At 36.2% G+C, this 16,561-nt stretch overlaps 2 protein-coding genes across 2 annotated transcripts; one reads left to right on the top strand and one right to left on the bottom strand.

Moving 5' to 3' along the window:
- Window positions 1–7,603: 7,603 nt before the first annotated feature.
- Window positions 7,604–8,333, top strand: LOC133794829 (probable calcium-binding protein CML18). Its single transcript, XM_062232257.1, has one exon. It carries the CDS (start codon window positions 7,678–7,680, stop codon window positions 8,191–8,193), a length of 516 nt encoding a protein of 171 aa, XP_062088241.1. The 5' UTR covers window positions 7,604–7,677; the 3' UTR covers window positions 8,194–8,333.
- A 2,077-nt stretch (window positions 8,334–10,410) lies between these two features.
- On the bottom strand, window positions 10,411–11,370 carry LOC133796310 (uncharacterized). Its single transcript, XM_062233779.1, has one exon. The coding sequence runs from the start codon at window positions 11,368–11,370 to the stop codon at window positions 10,411–10,413; it is 960 nt and encodes a 319-aa protein (XP_062089763.1).
- Window positions 11,371–16,561: the final 5,191 nt, after the last annotated feature.

The raw sequence follows: 16,561 nt of genomic DNA, 5'->3' as shown, positions 1-16,561 counted from the left end.
TGAAGATCTCATTCTCAGACTTCGCGTTGAAGAGGATAACCAAGGTAATGAGAAGCGAACCTTGAATCCTAATGCTACCAAGGCAAACTTGATGGAGCATGATAGAGGCTCAAAGGGGAAGAATCCTAAGCACAAGCAAGGGCCCAAGTTGGGACCGAAAGGTTGAATTGCAAAGAAGCCAAAGTTCCAAGGGAAGTGCTTTAACTGTGGCAAGATGGGACATAAATCATCTGAGTGCAAATTGCGCAAGAAGAAAGGCAATGAGACCTATATGGTGGACGCGATATCCCAAGAGGTCGCTAAATTAGCCTTATGTGTCGTGGTCTCTGAAGTCAACCTGGCGGATACGAATCCAAAGGAATGGTGGCTTGACACTGGAGCTACTCGTCATATATGTGCAAACAAGTCAACATTATCTAATCTGACTACACTGGAAAATGGAGAGAAGCTCTACATGGGCAACTCAGCAACCTCTGAGATAAAAGGGGAAGGAACTGTGTTCTTGAAGATCACGTCTGGAAAGAATGTCAAGCTGCAAAATGTACTGTATGTGCCTGACATTCGTAGGAATTTGATATCTGGAACTCTGCTGAGTGTACATGGGTTCAAGATGGTGTTTGAATCTCAGAAAATTGTACTCACTAAAGCGAGTGTTCCTATTGGGAAAGGTTATGTAAAAGAGGGCATGTGGAAGATGAATGTAATGGCTGTTAAGCCAAATGCTGTTATTGATAATAATAAAGCTAGTACTTCTTCTGTTTACCTTCTTGAGTCTTCAAATTTATGGCATGGTAGACTAGGTCATGTTAATTATAATTCTTTGCGTAGATTAATTAACTTGAATCACATACCCACGTTCAATATTGATTCAAAACATAAGTGCGAAACTTGTGTAGAAGCGAAATTAACTAGGTCATCGTTCAAAACAGTTGAAAGAGACACTGAACCTCTTGATTTAATTCACAGTGATATTTGTGATTTAAAATTTGTTCAAACAAGAGGTGGTAACAAATACTTTATTACTTTTATTGACGATAGTACAAAGTATTGTTATGTGTACTTGCTAAAAAGCAAAGATGAGGCTATAGAGAAATTTACTCTCTATAAGCAAGAGGTTGAAAATCAACTTAATAAGAAAATTAAGATGATAAGAAGTGATCGTGGTGGTGAATATGTAGAACCATTTAGTGAACTTTGTGCGCAAAATGGAATCATTCACGAGGTAACACCACCTTATTCTCCTGAATCCAATGGAGTGGCAGAACGGAAAAATCGCACTTTAAAAGAGATGATGAATGTCATGTTATTAAGTTCTGGATTACCGCAGAACATGTGGGGTGAAGCTATTTTGTCAGCTAATTATCTTTTAAATAAGATTCCCCGAAAGAAAGATCAAAAGACACCATATGAATTATGGAAAGGTAGACAACCTTCATACAAATACTTAAAAGTGTTGGGATGTCTGGCTAAGGTGATTGCACCATTGCTAAAAAGAATGAAAATAGGTCCAAAAACAGTAGATTGTATTTTCATTGGTTATGCACAAAATAGCAATGTGTTATACCCAGATTTCGAGCTATGGTAAATGTAACCTCGAAAGTTGGATTCAACAAACGAATGTACTTGTAAGGTTTAGAGTATGCTCCAGGACTAAATATCGAGCCTACAAGACTGAGACGACCTCGAATATGGTGACCTCGAAGTATTCACGATCTCGGAAGGTAGCTCCGGAGACGCATCTATCCTCATGGATGACTTCGGATCAGGGGTTCCGAGCTCGACGCACATACGATCTCGAAAGCCGTGTGACCTCGGGAGATGTCATTAGCTCGAAAGCTGACGAGAAACCTGGGAGGCTAAGTCCTTGGAGATATATGATAAAAACTGAGAATATCTATAAGTGTTATCCATAAGAGACGTAATCTTCATTTATTACTGTAAATCCCCTAAAGTCGTGGGATATTATTTGGTTAGTTATACGCCCCCTGGTCTTCAGGGGACGTTTCCTTTTATATCTGATTATAGGCATTTAAAGCCATTAATTTTATTTACACAAAAAGAGTAACTACCCAAAATGTGTGGGATAGTATTCTGCAACCTTCTCTATAAATAGAGAGGTCATGCACCATTGTAATGGACCGAAATTCTGAACCTGGAGAGAAAACTCTGAAGAATTCTTGCTAAAAGAATTTTCAGAGATAATCTTGAGTTTAATAACAAAGACTCGTGGACTAGGCAGATTTAACTGCTGAACCACGTAAAAATTGTGTTTTGTGTTGTTATTTTTTAATTGGTCATTACTTGTAATTGTTTACGTGCTCTTCTTTCACTGTTGACGAAAAACAGCGTCAACACAATGCATATCGATTTCTTGTACATGAGTCTAAAAACCCAGACATTCACAAGAATACGATAATGGAATCAAAGAATGCGTCATTCTTTGAACATGCATTTCCTTGCAAAGATAATGGGGTTGGACCAAGCTCTTCTAAGCGAACATCTGAAACGATGGATGATCGAGAACAAGAAGAGGAAACTGATGAAGTCCAAGTAGAGCCAAGGCGAAGCAAAAGGGCAAGGATAGAAAATTCTTTTGGACCAGATTTTCTAATTTATATGATAGAGGCAGAACCTCGAACATATAAAGAAGCTGTGAGCTCTATTGAATGTCCTTTTTGGAAGAAAGCCATAAGGAGTGAAATTGATTCCATCCTGCAAAATCATACTTGGGAACTAGTTGACCTTCCTCCTGGATGTAAACCTTTAGGTTCCAAATGGATTTTCAAAAGAAAAATGAAAACAGATGGAACAATTGATAAGTACAAGGCCCGATTGGTAATAAAAGTTTACAAACAACAAGAAGGCTATGACTACTTTGATACTTATTCTCCGGTGACGAGAATAAATTCTATCAGGATGATTTTGGCAATTGCTGCATTGTGAAATCTAGAAGTCCATCAAATGGATGTAAGAACTGCCTTTCTAAATGGAGATCTTGATGAAGAAATATACATGGAACAACCCGAGGGTTTTGTAGTTCCAGGGAAAGAAAGGAAAGTTTGCAAACTTGTTAAGTCACTGTATGGACTTAAGCAAGCACCAAAGCAATGGCACAAAAAATTTGATAGTGTCATGATGACAAATGGATTTAAAATCAATGAGTGTGACAAATGTGTGTATATCAAAACCACAAACGAGGGATACATCATTCTATGTTTGTATGTTGATGACATACTCATTGTTGGAAGTAACCAACGAATTGTTAAATCCACCAAAACAATGTTAAACTCAAGGTTTGACATGAAGGATATGGGACTGGCTGATGTAATTTTAGGGATACAAATTATAAGGACGCTAGATGGACTCAGTTTGAGTCAGTCACACTATGTGGATAAGATACTTGACAAATTCAGTAAAGATGATTCTGGAATTTCCAGAACACCAATCGATACAAGTCAGCATCTATCCAAGAATAATGGTGAAAGTGTGTCCTAAGTAGAATATGCTAGAGTAATAGGAAGTCTAATGTACTTGATGAGTTGTACTAGACCAGACATTGCCTATACTATAAGTACTTTGAGTCGATTCACGAGTAATCCAGGTGTTGAACACTGGAAAGCAATTACAAGGGTACTTAGGTACTTAAGGTATACTCGTGACTATGGGCTAAACTACACCAGAGATCCAGCTGTGCTTGAAGGATACACTGATGCAAGTTGGATATCTGATATTCATAACTCAAAAGGTACTAGTGGATATGTCTTCACTCTAGGTGGTGCAGCGGTTTCATGGAAATCTTCGAAACAAACTGTAATCACTAGATCTACAATGGAATCTGAGTTTGTTGCTCTGGATAAATATAGTGAAGAGGCAGAATGGCTACGTAATTTCCTAGAGGATATTCCAGATTGACCTAAACCTGTGCCTGCAATATGTATATATTGTGATAATCAAGCAACAATTGGCAGAGCAAAGAATGTTCTATATAACGGTAAGTCAAGACATATACGTCGACGACATAATACCATTAGACAATTGATCTCAACTGGAGTTATCTCAATTGAATATGTGAAGTCAAAAGATAATATTGTGGATCCGCTAACCAACGGGTTAAATAGAGATCAAGTTGGAAAGACATCAGAAGGAATGAGACTTAAGCCCAGAAGAAATAAGGTAGATATAAAGGAAAACCCAACCTAGTTGACTGGAGATCCCAAGATCTAGGTTCAATGGGACAACCTAATTATATAAACCTTGTAAGATCACTGTGGGGACTAACCCTACCCATTCTGTTGATGAAACAGTGATTCCCGTTGTGGAAAAAGGATAAGCATTAAGCTTTTAATGACCCTTATGCGTCGGAAGTCCGAACAGGGCAATGCAGGATTGTTCCTAATTAAGAGGTCACCTATGTGAGAGAGAAGTGGGGCCGCTTCAAAGGAGAATTTTGGGGGCTAAATTCTCTAAAACCTCTCGCAGAACCAGGCGGATGTTCATGGCCAAAATGAACATAATCACGAGAACCGATATGATGCCAGAAAGATATCTGTGTGAGATATATCATCATTTACATCAACATCAGACAGTTCAAAGACATCACGTCCACTGATCAACTAGTAAGGTAAATATATTTTCACAAGGGAATGTTCAAAGGTTAACACTCACCTATCCTATGCAGGTAGCTACCGTAGAATTCTATCACTGTGTTGAGTCGAGTTGAGTCTTGTCAATTCATCGTGAGTCTTTTCTCTGTGTATTCCTTATCGTTGATCAATTTCATTCATGTGGGGGATTGTTGGAAAAATTATATTTTATATATAATAAATAGCCAATTTAGGCTAATGTGTGAATGGAAAATTGATGCCTTAAATGTAGTCCATTGATAGCTGCTAATAAATGCAGATTTGGTCAAGGATGTAATCACCGTAATAATGGTGAATATTCTGATTGATATTAGAAATTATGGTAAAGATTGTGATTGATCAATATCACTAATTTTGTGGGATCCTTGTGTCCACACTTGGTATTCCACCCCATATGAAGCCTATAAAAGGAGGCTTCACCTTTCATTCTAAAGACACCAACAAATAGAGTCACTCACTAAAAAGCTCTCTTGTCTTCTTCTTGTTGTTTTTCGTAAGTCTTAAGGTGATAGAGTGAAGGTATTGATCCGAGTTCACTGGAGAAGTGAAAGTGGTGTATTCCGCTACTCGTTAGTCGTTGTATCCTAGGAAGTGGTTGCTTACGTATCCTCTAACACCAATCAGGTAGAGGGGGCAAATCTGCTTTAAGGAAAGCGTGTTTTACGTGCCTCGACTTTCTTTTCAATTACCAGTTTTATAATTTATTATTTTGTATTTATTTTTTCTGTTCTTCAATTAATAATATATTATTATGTTTGTTAATTTTCTCCGTACTCTTTATTTAAATTTCTAACAAAATGTGCATGTTCAGACATCTCACGTTTGATTTGGGCCATGCGGCCCATTACTCATCTTTACATATTGATTAGACCCCACTTCACTGTAATATAAAATGTAAATATAAATCATTGATGTTACAGGTATGATTTGATGGATCAAAAGGGTCACGGGATGACCCTTTTTCCTTGCTCAGGGGTCAACCTCCTATAAATACCAAAACCCTAGATAATGCAAAGGGTTGACTTCTCCTTGTAAAGTAAATACTTTGTAAGAAATAGTATGGAGATGCTTACCGAGTTTTTCGGCAACTAGAATTATAAAAGATAAGAGAGCTTAAAAAGAAAGGATTTAGAGAATGCAAGCAAGGTTTTTATGTGGTTGGGGTGTTAATTAGCCTTAGTCCACGAGTCAGTTGTATTAGAGCTTAGAGAGCTTTTGACTATGGAGTTTTCTGCAAATTTTAGCAGAGTAACTGTGTATATGCCAAAAGGAGATCCCTTCTCCAGTGCTCTGTTGCATGTATTTATAAGTTCACAGGCGCACTGGGCTTGGGTCGGGCTGACCCGGGCCCAATAAAGGTATAAATACTACTGGCTCCTCTATCGGAAGCCCAATACAAAGGATTAAAACATAAAAGGAAAATACTAAACTGAACCCACTGGGCCAGCCCAAGCCATATCTATCATGCGACAAATTGGAGCTTTGGTCTGGGTATTTCGAGTTACGAGCCAGATTCAGGGGACGAGATCGGTCAGATCAGTGGCTGCGCAAGTCCGAACCAACGACGTACAATCCCGAGGTGGCCTTTTCTGCAGGGAAAACGAGGGGACAACTCCCACGCTTCCTGTGACGAAGTCAGGGTCACGGATGCTTTATTCTGCCAACCTTGGAGAACCGACCCGGGTTCGTTTACCCACGTCCCTCTCCGTTTGTCAAGGTCCTGTACCGTTTACCATGGGCTCGGACCATTTACCAGGAGCCCAGACCGTTTACCAGGCTTCGAGACCTCCCACGTTGATCCTGACTGCTATCCGGAAGCCAAACATATCACTTCTCGGATGACCGTCCCGGACAGTACTCCTCGGACGCCCTTCGGGCCTCGCCCAGAATCGGGCCGTCGATATCTATTATACTTCTTGCCAAACGGGCCTGGGATGGGCCCAAACTCATTTGGCTAGCCCGTGGGCCTGAAACACGAATCCGGGCGCCCGAAAGGAAACAGGGAGATAACAGGAGAGATCAATAATATTGACAGGTGGACTAGGGGGATTTTAACCTCCGAACCACCTAAAAAAGAAGTGACTATCTTTTCTTTGCAATTATCATCCACACTCTCGATTATTATTAATTTTCATATTACGGTTTATCAATCAGTACTAATACATCCTATTTATTCGTATAATTTACTGCTGGCGAAAAACCGCGTCGACAACTACTTTTTTGTATCAAAAGATAATAATAGTAGAAACATATTCTTAATAAAAATGAGACGAAATAAGTTGTATGTTATATCCATGATAACAAATAGGATATGCTTAGAATAAACAATAAACAACTACCAAACAGTATCCAAAATGCATGTTTCTTCACCTCCTTGGATTATGTAGTCGATGGCTACTTGTTTTTTTAATTTTCCATTAACTGTAGTGATCATTGTAACCATGGTGTTTCTTTATTAATAATCAAACAAAATAAAGTAAATTAGTTATGAATTAATAATAAGTTGGTTAATTATGTTATTTTAAGAAAGTTGGTATCAAATCGATTATATATATATAAATAATTAATTATTTTTGAGTATATATTTTTATCTCTTGCAAAAAAAAAAAAAAAAAACTGTTATTATTTAATTCAATGAGATATGTAAAGTGCCCTATAAATTGGTTATTTATGCGCAAATTTCTAATAGTAAGTTTTCCAAAAACTATCATATATTTTGAAGAAACAAAGACCGAAGAACATTTGTCAAATATAAAAGTTCAATAAATGCTTGGTAATGGCAGCCAATAAACTCGTTACATATATTAATCAAATAAACAATGGAAGTTTTTTATTGACTTGTTCATTTGTTCTATGAATGTAATTAATTATAATATAACAAATTGAAAATGTTGAGTATTATATTATATCACTCATCAACAGCCACCCAGATCTCTCAAGCCAAATCAGTCTTTCAATCATCAAACACATTAATTAGGCGTAGCGTAGTAACTACAACATTAATTAGTGAGACTCATTGTTTAATATCATTATCATGAGTGGCAAAACAACAACATCATCATCATCAACAACAACAGCTAAGCTGGACGACCAACAGATAGCGGATCTGCGGGAGGTATTTCGGTCATTCGACAGCAACAACGATGGAAGCTTAACGCAGCCGGAGATGGGCTCAATGCTTCAGTCATTGGGCCTGAGGCCCAGCCCAGATCAGGTGGAGGCCCTCATCCACCAGGCTGACACCAACCACAACGGCCTCGTCGAGTTCTCCGAGTTTGTGGCGCTCGTGGAGCCGGAGCTCCTCCTCTCCCGCTCTCCCTACAAGGAGGACCAGCTGAGGATGATGTTCCGGATGTTCGACAGCGACGGAAATGGCTACATCACGGCGGCGGAGCTGGCCCACTCCATGGCCAAGCTCGGCCACGCTCTCACCATCGATGAGCTCACCGGCATGATCAACGAGGCCGACAGAGACGGCGACGGTCGCATCGATTTCCACGAGTTTGCTACTGCCATCACCGCCGCGGCTTTCGATAATTCATGGGCCTAACTAGCTTTTATATATCATTATCATTTTTTGTTTGTATTGTTAATGTTATTTATTTGGAGCTGAAAATGATCATACATATATATATTTATGGTGTTTGTACTGGTAAAATTATCATGATTTACTACTTGTATATTGATATTAATGAGTATTAATGGAGTCATTTTAGTACTCTGATCAAGTCTAAACATATATATATATATATACACATACACACGCTCTATTAATACATAAAAATGTGCCAACCTCTTCTTCTCAACTCGTTACATTTACACAAAACGGCTGGCCGGCATATACACTCATCTTTCTATAACTGGTAATTACTTCCCTTCTGTCAAATATGTGTATATATATTATTAAAAATCCAAAATTTATATGGAGCTAAGGCGGTTATCTAAATATAATATAAGAGATTAGAACAAGAATAATTTGAAATATAAACAAATTAGAAATTAGAAACAAGTATTTTAGTTTCTGAACTGTATGTACAGGCTATGTTTCGTAGAGAAAAAGGAAGACATAAAATGTAGGAGAGAAAAATATAAAGAAAAATCTGAAATGAGGAATATTAGATATTTGTTTCTATTTTTTATGTTTCTTTTGTTTTAAATTTTGTTTTCTTATGGCTTATGTTGATAATTGTGTTAAATGAATTTTGTAAAACCATAATTACCATATAAACTCTCTTTCCTAAAATTCATTAATTTTGAATCTTCATTAAAGACAAGAGGCTCATCGATCAGTGATATTTCTTCACAATGAGATCTTTAATTTATTTTTTGTCAGAATTATATTTTTTATGTTAATCAATCACGACTTATATTGGTGATTTCCTTCTCAGAAAAATAATAGTTTGATCAAATGGTACTTGATTAATATTTAAGAGTCGATCTGAAGAAAGAATTAAAATTATAAGAATGATTAATAAATTCCTGTGGAGGTGTGTGTAAGAACCACTAGTTTTGGGGGCCAAAATCACTGGGAGAGTTATAACAATAGCCATTGATCAAAATCTAATACAAAGTATAACTTATGTATTGGAGCTCTTCAAAATTTTGACCATTGCTTAATTTGGTTATCTCACAAAGGCATCGGTCTTTTTTTCATTTTTTTTATATATAAATATATATATATATACATATATTTATTTTCTTACCGTTTTTTATATAAATATATATATACATTTTTTTGTTACCGTTTCGTTATTGTTAGAATTTTTTTTTTATAAATACTCACTTATTTAATATCACTTTCACACTATATTTTTCTTTCAAATTATCAATATCACAAAAAAAAAAAAAAATCCTATCAATAGATTTCCAAAATTCTCCAAATTCTCCAAGTACCAATTCCTAAAATCCAAATTTTAAATATTCTCAAATTTTTCAAAATTTATCATATTCTCCACATACCAACCCTCAAAATCCAAATTTTCAATATTCCCATTTCAATCAAAATTTGGAAATCATTTTAATTATTATTTTTTTAATTATATTAGATTGATTAATTACGATTATGTCATTTTATAAGTTTTTTTTAAAAAATTTAGTCTAAGTTAAATATCATGTACTATTTATTTATATTAATATATGAATTTAAAAAATTTAGTATGATAATATTTATAATTATAAAATGATATATTAAATAATAATATTAGGGTAGCTTGTATTAGAGTATTTTTAAGAAATAAATTGCTAAAAATGATGTGGATGAGAGATAAAATAAAAAATTATATTTTTTAATTGATTTAGATATTTTAGGCAACAGTGACAGTAGAATGCATTGGGAGTGCTCTAATAAAACGGAGGGTGGACTGCTAGATTATAATTAAGAACAGCTATAAATTAAAAACATATATACTAGCTAGTGTATTGTACATCGACTCTGCTGTGAAATTTAAGACACTTCGACAGCTTAAACTTTAAATATCCTCCTTAAAAAATTATTAAATATTAAACTATTGTTGACAGTAGTACAAATGGGACGAAAAAGTCAAATTTGACCAGAGAACGGATATACTACTATTAAATACATTTAAACCTATAACATTCTACATATTTTTATTATATAAATTAGAAATTGCACTTCACGATACCTACCATTGTTCCATGTATATATATACCATCTTTTATTTGTCCAACCAATATTCGTCGGGTTCGTATGTTTAATTTATTGTATATACTTACAAATACTCAATTAATTATTCGAATAGATAAGAGATCAATGGAAGATATTAGTAATATTTCTTCTTAATGAAAATATAATCTTCATTAAAAAAAAATCCTTTAGCAATACATCACTATACTCAGATAGAGCATTACTCTCCCTAAACATAAGCTTGGAAGTAACATATGATGCTCGTGCCAAATAAGGAGCACCTCTATTTGCAGAGTGCTTCATAAAACATAACAAAATATTATGCAAATGAGATAACAAAATCTTACAATCTTGAATGACCACTCTGAAATAAGAACTCATATGAATTGAGCTCCTTAAAGCTTGTATTACACTAAGGCAGTCAGTCTCAATAACAAAATTCTGCTCCTGTCGTCCTTGAACCCAACTCAGGGCATCCTTCATCCCAAATGCTTCGACCACCTCAGGCTGAAATTGACCTGGTTTACACACTACTTTTGCTACCACCAATCTGTCGTCTGCTCCCCTTGCAACCAAGATGTAGCTGAATCTCATATGATCTGTGAAAAGGGCTGCATCAAGGTTGACCTTGAGAGTGTTCTCATGAGGCTTAACCCAATGCTCACTCCTGTCCCCAGGAAGCAAAGACTCCATAGAGTCATCAAAATTTATATCCTGAGCATTAGTCCATTGTTCAAGGCAAAGTAAAGCTGATGTAACCAAAGCAGCTGCAGTTACTCCTATTTTATTCCAAACCAAATTGTTTCTCGCTCCCCAAAGAGCCCAATCGACAGTTGCTATCTTCTCCACTCTGGGGTGATCAAATCTTTTAAGAATGGCTTCAAACCAAACATCAAACACCTCAAAATCACCTACATTAACATCCAACAACAAGATGCCCCAAACTTCTTGGGCAAAAGAGCAGCTAACTAGGCTGTAGTAGATAGACTCCACAACCACATTACAAGATGGGTAGTACAGGTCAATAGCTACATGTTTAAAATGAAATTGTGATTTTGTGGGTAAGCACCGTGAAACCGCCATCCACAAAAGATTCTTCACTTTAGGAGGCACATTTAATCGCCAGAGTTGTCTCCAAAAGCCCGAGCGATCCTCCCCTTGATTACCTTTTTTATCCCTCTAAATACCACGCTATGCACTCTTAACATAATACAACCCAGAATTTTCCCCATCCCAACTCCAAATATCATCAAAAATATTTGAACTCAAGGGAATGCTCAAAATAAGAAGAGCATCAACATTAATAGTTTTTGGCTAGTCTTGTACAATCTTTGGCTTGTTTTTGTGCCTATTTAGGCTTGTTTTGTGCTTGTTTAGGTTTGTTTTGTGCCTTCCTAGGCTAGGTGTGTCTTTTCAGGCTTTTCGTGTGACGTCCCAAAAAATATCTTAACATAATTTGTGGAAAAATATAACCGTTTAAAAAAATAAGGTAATAAAAAATCTTAATAAATTTTTTTTTTCAAAACATGCAATAGTTCGGAAGTATGTGCATACTTAAAAGTAAATTACAGTGTCATAATTTTAAAACATTCAACAAGCCCAAAATAAACAATTAGTTATCATATGGGTTCTAATCCCCAAAACGTAAATTCCCAAAAGGTCGGTCCATATGTACAACCTCTCATATAAATTCTGGCGCTCACTGATCCACTTTGCCTTTGAGCTTACCTACAGCACGAAACATTTAGGTAAGCGAAACGCTTAGTAAGAACAACTTAACAAACATAACTACATAAACAGAGCAAGAACTTAACAAACTGTAACTAGGCAGATAATCAACCAAGAATAGGATTCTGATGAAATCGAACCCTAACATACAATTTAAGAACGTGAGAATGTCCTGGAAAACTTATGGTCATGCCTCATAACAAAAATTTATAACCTAAATGTACACCTCCACGCAAAAAATCCTAGAGCATACATACGGTCTTAACTGGTAACATACATACTTACTTACTCAGTTGTATCATAACGCGCATACTCATTGATTTATTTAAACACTTTAATTTCTTATGTTTTTGTTTAAAATTATCTCCTCATTGAGATTAATTTAAACATATCACCATCTTTAACCAAAATGAATAACGTTCTCTTTTATTCACCATTGGTGTAAATATTCAAAATTGCTTCTGCAATTTTGTAATGTCTCCTCATTTAGATATTCAATATTTAAGAATTATTGTCACTAAATAATTCTCAAATATTTTCTCTTTTGACATTTTTTTAGACTATAAGTCTATTGAGTCAATATGTCATCCCACAATTTTTGAATCCACATTGATCCATTTTTCTTGCAATGGAAAGACACTTATCAAAAGATGTAACCCCCTTAGGTTCATCTTTTCTTATCTCATAATTGAGATGCTCAACACTTTAAATGAGAATTTTAATTTCCAAATAATACACTTTATTCACCAAATAAATGGTAACTTATTACATTCTAATGATATAGGATAAAACATATTATCATCTCACAAATATTTGAAATATAATTTCACATTGTTGTCAACATACATGACTAATATCATACTAATATGGCTCTTTATTAATATGACAACATGAATTACAAATATCATACACATATGATTTCATATCTCTATTGATTCACAAAATCAATATATTTATACATGTCATATAAAACTCATATAGTTGTCATTCTAATAATTTCCCATTAACACAAAATAGGACAATTCTATGACATGCTAGCATTTTACCCAATAATCTACTAGATTATTTACATATTAATCACATATAACAAAAATTCAAGATATTAAATTATTTTATAATCTAACCACTATATTTGAAAAACAAAGGAGATTAGAAAACAATGAACCTCATTTATAAACTTTTATTCTTCTCATTTCTATCACTATATGAAAATCATTAGATCTTCTAAGAAAACCAAAGAAGAACATTACCGTATCTTACCATCTTTTCAAAGTTGGATCCTCATATGATCTCAATGGTTTCTCCTTCCATTGAAAAGGAAAATAAGCTTTTGATTGTTAGAGAATATATTTTATTGCTCAATGGAAATATGGAAAAACCAAAATACAACTATATGCAAAGAATACAATAGACAAGGTAATTGATTAAATAAATATTACAACTCAATTGCTCAAAATACAAGTAAATAGAAATAAGAGATGGAAGAGAATTATAAGATCTAAAATCCTAAAACAAAAGATACCAATGAATATGTAAATAGAAATAGTGAAGAGGATTACAAACTCAATACACTAATAATACAAGAAGAACAACAGAATGAAAAGACCAATGGAAAAAACAAACTCTCACACAACCAAAGTGTAGAACAGTGGGGATCACCAACTTGAACAAGGTTCAAAACCTTTGTCCAAAAGCTTATTTACCCCTATTCTCTAAGCACTAAGGGATCTCTCTAGGAAATAGCTCTCTGGAATTATCAAGCCTCCATGGTGTATTTTCCAGCCAAGTGCTTTGTGGATGGAAAATGGTGTGTCTTACAAGTGAGCATTAGACTCCTATTTATAGAATTTGAGATACCCCTTTGAATTTCAAATTCCACCAACCCCCATGGCTGTTACAAATGTTTAATTGGATGTTTATGGAATTAAAATGGAGATTTGGGAGTTATTTGGGATGTTAGAACCGTTCAATTTGGAAAAAACTAAAAAATCATATAGGTTGTCAGCGGCCAGGACTTTTCAGTGGTCGCGGCCACTGGCTTTTGTCCCCCTGGTCGCGGCCACAGACCATTTTCAGCACAAAAAAGTCATTTTTCCAAAACATTCCAAAACATCCCAAATCCTTTCCCACATGATTTTGTAACCTCCAAACGCCTATTGGGAGTTAAAAACATGTCTCCAACAACCATATTTCATCATGGCTTTGTGAAATCCAATCTCAAATGTGTAACATATAATATACACATTATTGGGTAATATTTAGAAGTTACAAATTTGTAACTGATTTTTGTAACTCCAAAATATGTCACATTTGGGCACACACATGTGTCTAATTTTTTGTGACTCTCAATAATATGTTACAAGGTGTGACAAATCACATTTGTGTGACAAATCACATTTTGTCACATTATTTAATCTAACATTATATTATATGAAATAATATAACACTTTCTCCCATGTAGTGCCTGCTACTTCTTCACCCTTCCACTGAACCAGATATTCTGTCCTCTGATTCTTCTTACTGGTACCAAGTAACCTATGATTGAGCACCCTCTCGACCTCCTTTTCGAATTGTTTCCATATTGTAGGAGGAGCCTGTAATGTCTATTGCCTTGAACCTGAAGCATCATCATGAAATTTCTTTAGAAAACTCACGTGAAACGTCGGGTGCACCTTAAAACTTTTAGGCAACTTCAATCTCCAGGCCACTGCTCAAACTTTCTTTAAAACTTCAAAGGGTCTGTCATACTTCTGTACTAGCCCTTTATGGTAACGTTTGTCTGTTACCTTTTTTCCAAATCTGGGGTGTAAGCTTTAACGTCACTTTATCCCCAACAAAAAACTCTAAATCTCACCTAAGCTTGTTAGCGTACTTCTTCATCCTTTTCGAAGCCTTAGCGAGACTGTTCGTGCTTGTTCCAGCATCTCAGTTCTATCCCTTGCAAACTGATAAGCTGTCGGACAGGACCCTTGGGACTTCTGTTTCGCCACCTCATGAGGCGTCAGTGGTTATCTTCGAAACACTAGCTCTGCGGGACTCACCCCTGTGGCTGAGGACTGATGGACGTTGTAGCAGTATTGTGCCACATCCAGCAACTCCACCCAGTTCCTTTGACTCGCAATAACGTAGTGCCTCAAATACTCTTCCAGTAATTGATTCATCTGCTCGGTTTGACCATCTGTTTATGGGTAATTTGCAGTAGAAAACTTCAAATTCGAACCCAACATGTTGAACAAGGTGGTCCAAAAATGCCCTGTAAACTGAGAATCCCTATCACTGATGATGTCAGCTAGAATGCCAAAATACTTCACCATATGTTTCATAATCAACCCAACAACCACCTATGCCAAACATGCATTGTGTGCAGGAATGAATACACCATACTTCGAAAAATGATCAACGACAACCAGAATCGATCTCATTCCCCTATGTTTGGGAAACCGACAATAAAATACATACTAATACTCTACCATGGATACTCTGGAATAGGCAAAGGCTGTAGCAAGCCTACCTCCCTTTTCCTTTCAATCTTGTCCTGTTGACAGACTAGACACGTTTGGACATATGCCTCCACGTCCTCTTCCATCCTAGGCCAACTGTAAGACCTAGACAGCAAAGCCATCATTTCCACAGCTAGGTGCCCCGCCCATTGTGGATCATGTGTTTCTCGCAACAACTCAGTTCTCAAACCCCCACTTTTTTAGAACGAACAACCTACTACCCTTGGAATATAGCAAGCCATCCTCTAGCCAATACATGCGCACCACCCCCTCAGTGACCTGTGCTTTCAGTTTGGCATACTCAGAATCGAATAAGGATTGCTCCCTCACCTGGCTAAGAAAGGTTGTCTCAACCTGAGACAACGCTGCAATGTAAGCTTCCACTTCCTTTTGACTAAGAGCATCAGTGACTTGGTTTTTCCTTCCTTGTCTATGAACCCATACAAAGTCGAATTCAGCTAGATACTCCTGCCAACATGCCTATTTTGGGGTTAGCTTCTTTTGAGACTTTAAATAGTTGTTGGCCACATTGTCTGTAACCACCGTGAATCTCATCCCTAGCAAATAACGTCTCCAGATATCCAGGCAATGCACGAATGCTGTCATCTCCTTCTCATGAGCCGAATACCTTTGCTCTGCATCTTTCAACTTTCGGCTTTCAAATGCAATCGGGTGTCCCTCCTGCACCAGTACTCTGCCCAATGCCCTGTCAGAGGCATCAGTGTGCACCTCGAATGGCAACTCAAAATCAGGAAGCCTTAAGACAGGCTCTAAAGACACTGCTACCTTCAATTTCTCAAAAGCTTCTGTGAATTCCCCATACCAGCACCACTGCTTATCCTTTTTCAGTAGATCAGTCAAGGGGCTCACTCTCTTGGAGTACCCCTTGATGAACTTACGGTAGTAGTTCGCCAGCCCTAAAAATGATCGTAGATCTTGTTGGTTTTTATTGATCAAATCAGAGATTATGCGCAACGGAACAACAATCAAATTGTCAGATTAATCCCATAAGATTTCTAGATCTACTTCTTCACACTCATATATAT

Source organism: Humulus lupulus, chromosome 8 (genome assembly GCF_963169125.1).
Source record: "Humulus lupulus chromosome 8, drHumLupu1.1, whole genome shotgun sequence".
Lineage (NCBI taxonomy): Eukaryota > Viridiplantae > Streptophyta > Magnoliopsida > Rosales > Cannabaceae > Humulus > Humulus lupulus.
Note: the sequence above shows the minus strand (reverse complement) of the source record. Positions and strands in the feature narration are given on the sequence as shown.